The sequence below is a fragment of the Lactuca virosa genome, chromosome 5 (assembly GCF_052849685.1).
Source record: "Lactuca virosa cultivar CGN04683 chromosome 5, Lactuca_virosa_CGN04683_v6, whole genome shotgun sequence".
Taxonomy (NCBI): Eukaryota; Viridiplantae; Streptophyta; class Magnoliopsida; order Asterales; family Asteraceae; genus Lactuca; species Lactuca virosa.
Window position 1 is genome coordinate 95,598,900 of NC_136430.1, and position 7,221 is coordinate 95,606,120.

At 33.9% G+C, this 7,221-nt stretch overlaps 1 protein-coding gene and 1 long non-coding RNA gene across 2 annotated transcripts; one reads left to right on the forward strand and one right to left on the reverse strand.

Annotated features, from left to right (window-relative positions):
* Nucleotides 1-1,320: 1,320 nt before the first annotated feature.
* On the reverse strand, nucleotides 1,321-2,647 carry LOC145112379 (uncharacterized). The gene has a single exon (XM_079048546.1). It carries the CDS (start codon nucleotides 2,601-2,603, stop codon nucleotides 1,371-1,373), a length of 1,233 nt encoding a protein of 410 aa, XP_078904672.1. The 5' UTR covers nucleotides 2,604-2,647; the 3' UTR covers nucleotides 1,321-1,370.
* A 2,579-nt stretch (nucleotides 2,648-5,226) lies between these two features.
* On the forward strand, nucleotides 5,227-6,340 carry LOC145114778 (uncharacterized). Its single transcript, XR_013711223.1, has 5 exons — nucleotides 5,227-5,291; nucleotides 5,504-5,543; nucleotides 5,755-5,843; nucleotides 6,039-6,164; nucleotides 6,263-6,340. It is a non-coding gene; the product is annotated as an uncharacterized LOC145114778 (long non-coding RNA).
* The last annotated feature ends 881 nt before the right edge of the window (nucleotides 6,341-7,221 follow it).

Sequence of the window (7,221 nt, forward strand, 5' to 3'; positions counted from 1 at the left end):
TAATTATATAGTAGGCCATTTTAGTCTAATCTATCGATATATTAATCCTAAGGTTATGAGCATATTCTATGGTTTTATGAGTTATAATTGGTTCTATATTGATCCCTTCTCTCTCTCTCTCTCTATATATATATATATATATATATATATATATATATATATATATATATATATATATATATATATATATATATATATGTGAATCCATTAAAGTCATATGAGTTCAATGTATTGGAAATGGTCTTAGGTTGTATGACTCTAATGTAGTAGAGTGTGTGTGATGCCCATTTGAGGTGTTATAACATATAAAGTCTCATGTGTTATGATGATAAGGGAGGTGAGTTAAGCCGGTAACATATCTCTCTCTCTTTCTCTCTCTCTCTCATATTTTTTTTATGTAAAAAAAAAATAAGAGTGTTTTTAGGTGGTGGAGTGATGTCTATTTTTTTGGAGCGGTTAAAAAACGGTAATAATGTGTCGTTGAACAGCCGGAACTTTTTGTTTTGTGTCAGAACATCCACAATTGTGAGTTCAATATGATAGTTGAATGAGGTGAGAAATCTAGTTGTTATTCAATGAATGAAACTCTATCATAGTGACATGTCATGTTGGCATTCAATGAATTTGGAGTTCAATGCCCATTGAACTCTTCAATGGGAAAAATGAAAGTTTTCTAAGCTTAAATACATACTATAAATTAGTTTTTGTAACTTTCTATTAAACTTTGTAGAGTTGAATGCATCATACGAAAAAATTAATTGAGTTGTATGGAATGTAGAAAAATGATGTCGCAATTCATTGAACTCTATAGAGTTCAATGCATTATAGATGCCCTTAAAACCATTGAAAATGGTCACAAACGCTTGATGTGATGATATCTTATATGCTATCACGACGAAGTTTCCACCGATGACTACTGTCGCTGCAGCAAGTTTCATTTCCTACGGTGTTATGAGTGCTGAATAACTATTAATTACAAGCTAGCTAGCGAATGTTAACATATAGATGTGACGGACAGCTGTATTCTATGAATTATGATCATATCATGTGCATATTATCCTAAACAGAATGGGGGTCTAAGTTTGTCGACGAAAGAAATATATGATCACTGATTCTGATAAAATTAAAGTAAGTTGCAGTAGTATATGATATAATAATGTAATCGTGCTCTTCACCTCAAGCATAAACGAAATTCTTTTGTAGGCCACTTCATGTAGATGTAGACTGTGACGATATCAGTCATTGATTGTAATTTCTTCAAGTAAGCCGTCCTCTTCAACTCGAGCGTAACCAATATTAAAACATATCATCCTTAAACTATGTACCAACTGCAGTAATATATTATTGTAACATTAAAAATTCATTACTTTTTATAGGCAATCAAGAAATAATAAATCATCCTGTATTATTGTATGCATTTGGAAATCCCAGAATGGGTCTTGTTGACTGCTTCCATCATCTGCTCCTTCGGCCATGTTCATAGTATAGGACTCTATCATGTTGGACGAAAAATCCTCTGCTGGCACTGGTAGGTTCCATATTGGGCTGCCAATATCACTACTATATATCTCCATCTCCTCCACACCGAAGGGGGAGATGGTGGTCGGAGAATCAATGGTGTTTTGGAGTAAGATATTCCAAAACGAGTCATTGTCACAACTCACTTCCTCAGCTACAGAGCTCGTGGTGGCCATAGCCACCGTCTCCGCATTGCAAGACAGATACTGGTCGGTCATCTCTTCCAGACCGGAAGATGATTTGCTTGAGTGCAAGGTGTAATCGCCAATCGACACCATCGGTGAAAAGGGTGGTAATGTACATGTTTGGAAATCCCAGATTGAGTCAAGGTCACACATCTCTTCAGTTCCGGAGGCGGAGGTGGTTGGCGAATGCACTGTGCTTTTACAAGGCTTCGTAACCAGGTCCTTATCGCTCCTTGACTCCTTTTCAACATCAATATTCGTGGAAACTGGGAGTTCTATCGTGCTTGACGTATAGATGTCATCATGACGTACAAGGGCGGAGGTGGTGGTGCCCATGGGTGGATCCACCACAACTTTGTTCTTGCATTTTCCGACATCTGCACTGGACGAGGAAGAAGACGATTCCGGCTTCCATACATCCTGGCAAAGCAAGAGAGGGAAGTTAACTTTGGCTCGACTACCACGGAACTGAAATGCTGCTTTGTCATATGCCACAGCAGCTTCCTCCGGCGTGTCAAAAGTACCCAACCATAATCTCGCCTTTTTCCTCTCTGGATTTCTGATCTCCGCCGTAAACTTCCCCCATGGCCGCCTCCTCACACCTCTGTAACGTGTCCATTCCACAGGATCGTCGTCTCCATTTGCAGCCGGTGTTTTCTTCTTCTTCTTTTTCTTAACATTTTCCGATTTTGTATGGTCTTCACCTTCACCAGATTCCTGTTCCATTATCTTCTTGAAAGACTCCGGACCATTTTCTTTACTAAAACAGGACTGATCACTGCTGGGACTCGTCACAGCTGGTAGCATCTCGGAAGCGTCATCCCGGTCATCCAAAAGATGCTTGCGAATGGCATCAAAAACGGAATAACCAGAATGTAGAGGAGAAGAAAGGGTTTCCATAGACGAAATGTGCGTTTGCCTTTGGGTGGTAGGTGTTATGTAAACAAATTTAATTGTGTTATGTATTCTGATGCGGGTATTCTCGTTATATATAGGGATGGCAACAGTTAACTCGTTTTTATTTTCTTTTCCACGTGCTTGCAACCAACAGTTGTATCGCAATTTTTGTATTCTTGTGTTATCATATGTTTTAAATTGCCGAAAAAACAAACACTACTGCCACAAGGCAAATGTACTATTTAATACTACGTAGATATTGATTTATGATTGATACTTTATTATTGTTTATCAAACTTAAACATCAAAATCAATATATATATATATATATATATATATATATATATATATATATATATATATATATATATATATATATATATATATATATATATATATATATATATATATATATATATATACGCATTACATGTTTTGCTGAATTTTAAGAGATACAACCCTTAAAGTATCATTTACAACAAGTTTATGCATTATAAAATAAATAAATTTTATCCGGTCAATATTCAAAAAACTGAAACTGAAAGTAATACGCAGATTCAAAATTGAAGTCCTTAATTATAGCTTTTTATCTTCAACTCCCAACTAAAGCTCAAATTTGAACGAGTATTTCTCACGCCAAGGGAATCGGTCAACATATATACTTTATATAGCATCTTCATCCAATTTAACCAGTTACCACATCCGGCCAATTCCGACACCACGACCACCACCATCCTCTGCCCTCCTCCGTATACGTCTCCATCATCGAACCCCCACCACAAGGATAAGCGATAAACACATCAGGGTTGCTCCGATTTGATAAAAATGGACAAAAATCAGTCTAAAACACTAGCACCCACTTCAAATTTATGAGCCTGCTCTTCTTTCTCCATCCCCTCATCATTCTCTCTCAAAAATCTGGGCAAAGGTAAGAGCTAGAAATGAATTTTTTACATCCTAGAGCTCCTTTGCACCATTCCCCTTGACCGTAACCACCCTCTCCATCATCCAACTTTACCCCTCTGTTGTCGGCTTCACTATCTACCTTTCAACCATCACCCATCACTTCATGAAAACCCTAAATTGGTCACCATCGTCTCATATAATCGATCCTTTCTTAACCCAAAACCCGAAAATGAGATTCTTACTTTCGTCGACATTCCACCTACATGTTTTTTCTTTATATATCTCTGATTTTCATGGAGGAACATTGAGTAATACATATGATCGAAGCTCGAATTTTAAGATGATGGGTAACAATAAGCCAAGTTGATTTCCCTCCGGGTATGTTTCACTATCCCTGATCTGATTTTAGTGAAAAGAGACTTGATGAATGTGTAATCATTGATCAATTTGAAGTTTAAATCATTCGATTGTCGCAGGAACATACCTTTATGTGTATTCAGTATGCTTAAATCTATGTCGGATCTTCATTGATTTGTAGGCGAAATCATTGATCCTTTTAGTTGGTTGAATTCAAGCATTAGGTTTTAAGATTTAGGATGAAAAATATTTTATTTAAAGAATCTTGTAACTTTTTTGACAGAAGATAGCATCTGAGTAATGTATTGTAACTTTGTTAATCAAGGATAGTGTATTTGGTAAAAGCTTCTTATGTGTATAGTGTGTGATATGTCTTTCTGGGTTTAGAACAATTGCTAATACTTCATCTCTGATATATCTTGCCGATTGTGAAAATGACTACTACACCCTTGTGACCCTTTTGAATATTGTTTATATGTTGTGAAATTGAGCAGAATGTACTACCACTCCATTTATCTTGGCCAAATACTTGATTGTACTTTCTAATAAACCAAATGAATATTTCATAGGGTATAACTTCTTGGGGACATCATGAAGAGGCTTAGGCGGGTTGTGGTTGTAGCCTCCAACCTGTAGGTAAATTGTTATTAACTTTTTTTTCCAGTAAATTTTGATGGATATTTGACTATGTCTGGAAATCCCAATGTAATGCCACTCTTGATGGTGAATGGGAGAAAATGTCTCTGATTGATGATGTTTCTATAAGGTTGGTCGCTGAATTCTGCCCTATTTTCACTTAGTTCTGCCATCAATATATTTTTAACCAATTTCCTTAAAATGGTTTGTAAAATAAGAATTTTATGAGCCTTCCAATTGATTGAAGTGGCTGTCACATGTATACTACAATTACATTTGCGAATATTTTTTCCATGGTTATATGAATTTACATAAAATGGTCACCGGTTAAGTAAAAATACAAAAAATGACTGTTTTAGAATTTTTGGTAAATTTGGCCATATTTTTGTCATTTAGATGAATTAAAAAAAAAGAACTTTATAATGATATCAAAGTCTTATATCATTAATTTATAATTTTTTGGGGAAAAAAATAACAATTTTGACTTTCTTTAGTCAATTTGCCAATTTTTGTTCTTTTTGGTCATTTCAACCGGTTAAAAAGGAACAAAAAAACTTATACTAATATGAAGCAGTAATAACAAAAGTTCGATTTATTTTTGTGGTTCCGATGATCATTTTGGTGTTTTTGGACATTTTGGTCATTGTTACTATTTTTTGTCACTCTTAATTTGGACCACTTAAATCACATATGTTGAAATCTTCCCCGTTCTCTTGGTTTGATTTTAGGGTGACATTGACCGCCTAAATCTCCCATGTTCCATGACCAGGAACACCAAACACCCCTATTCTGGTAATATGCTTTTAGATCCTTGTATGTATATTCAGGATTTATGTCTCTGTTATCATGAATTAATGTGTTTGGTATTGTCCTTTTTGCATATAATTCTATTTCTTTGACAAAACTGACATTCCCATTCTGGTCCTTTGAACCTTTAGCTCATTATACATCAGTTTTGCATAAAAATGAATCTCTGATATGTGTTTAATGTGATTATATGATAGGTTTTGGGACTTGATACACATGACACAACAACAATCAGTGGTAAATACTTTAACTATTTTTACAATCACCCCTATCTCTCTACTTACTCGAAGTATGTATCTGGATGTCAATGATTTATTGTATATTATTTCAAGCTTTTATTCTAAACCCATCAGTTATTTGAGTATATTAAGATTGTATGTGTGTAAGAACTTGATGAGTCTAACGCTTATAATGTTCACATATATTTATGTGTTTTTTGTCATGTTAGGTGATGATGGAAAAAATTTGGCCTTCTGGTTATAATTAAACCTGTTTTTTTGGGTTTGGATACATACTGGTGTCGCCAAGACAAAAAAGGTATAAAGTTATGCTTTTGTTTCATATTGATGTTGTGTACGTTTACCTCATTTTTTGCTTCTCATGGCTAGCAATTAGAAGTTAATTGATATTTTTGTTTCTTTATAAAATATGAGATATGTTAGCTTGTACACCTTATTGGGTTGCTATGAGGGTTATCTTTGAAACAAACCCTGATCACATTTTTATGTATAGATAATTCCTCAGGCTTGATAAAATATAAACGATACACTCATAAAGGAAGTACTTAAAGATAATGCGGATTTGAGGTGTTTGGGGGGTGCAACAGTGTGAACATACTTAAGTGGGACAGATGGAAAAGTAAGTTGTTTTTCTGTGACTTATTCAATTTATTAACATTAAATCCATTTGCAATGTCATTATTTAAAATTTGATTGTTGCGACTGTTATACTGATAGGATCTATTGGTTTTCTGTATGTGAAGTCACTTCTATACATTTGCTTGAGTATGGTGTTGTCATCAATAAACTGTTCTAACATAAAAATTGGTTCTTGGATACAATATTGTTAAAGGTAATAAATCTTTTGTATTCTCAATAACATCATATGAGATTTTGTTGCGACATGTAATTTCTTTTTCTTGCTAAGGTTATGTTTTTTGGATAATTGGTACTATTTCTTGGGACGTGTATTACGCAAATGTAATTTTAAATCTTTATTGTAATTGTATAATGTACCTCTTAATTTCAAGAAGTGAGTTTCTTTGTTTATTTATGACAGTATAATGGTTTGGTTGCTTTTTTTTGTTTTATTTTTTATTACTAAATGTTCAATGTTGAAATTAAAACTACGATCATAATTACATGACATAATATAAATGAAAAAAAAAATAACAATGGGTGAATCAAACAACCATTAAGTCTGTAATGGTTGTAAGTTTTCAATTTAAATTAAGCAATGCCAAGTACCTACTTTCAATTTCTTATGGATTAAATATATTAAGTATAACAATGTTTAGGGCATCTGGTTATTGTAATCATCAACAAATTGAAAATGTGTTGCTATTAAGACCACCACGATTCGTAGTCTACATGCGTGACACTCACCCAACAAGTTAAGAAAAAAAAAAGCGTGACACTCACCCAACAAGTTATAAAAGAAAAAAAATGCAAGAAAAAAAAACTATAACATTTTAAATTATTTAAATAAAAATTATTTGATACAAATAACTAAATAAATAAGCCCAACATGTGGAAACTAAAAGTTTATTTCTTTATGTATTGCAAGGGTTACAACTATTCGTTGCGGTAAACCGACCGATTACATTATATGCATAAAAAAACTATTCGTCTTTATAACTAATTTTTGAAAGAAATTATTTGCACCCGTCGCTTAGCGCGGGTAAACGGCTAGCCAT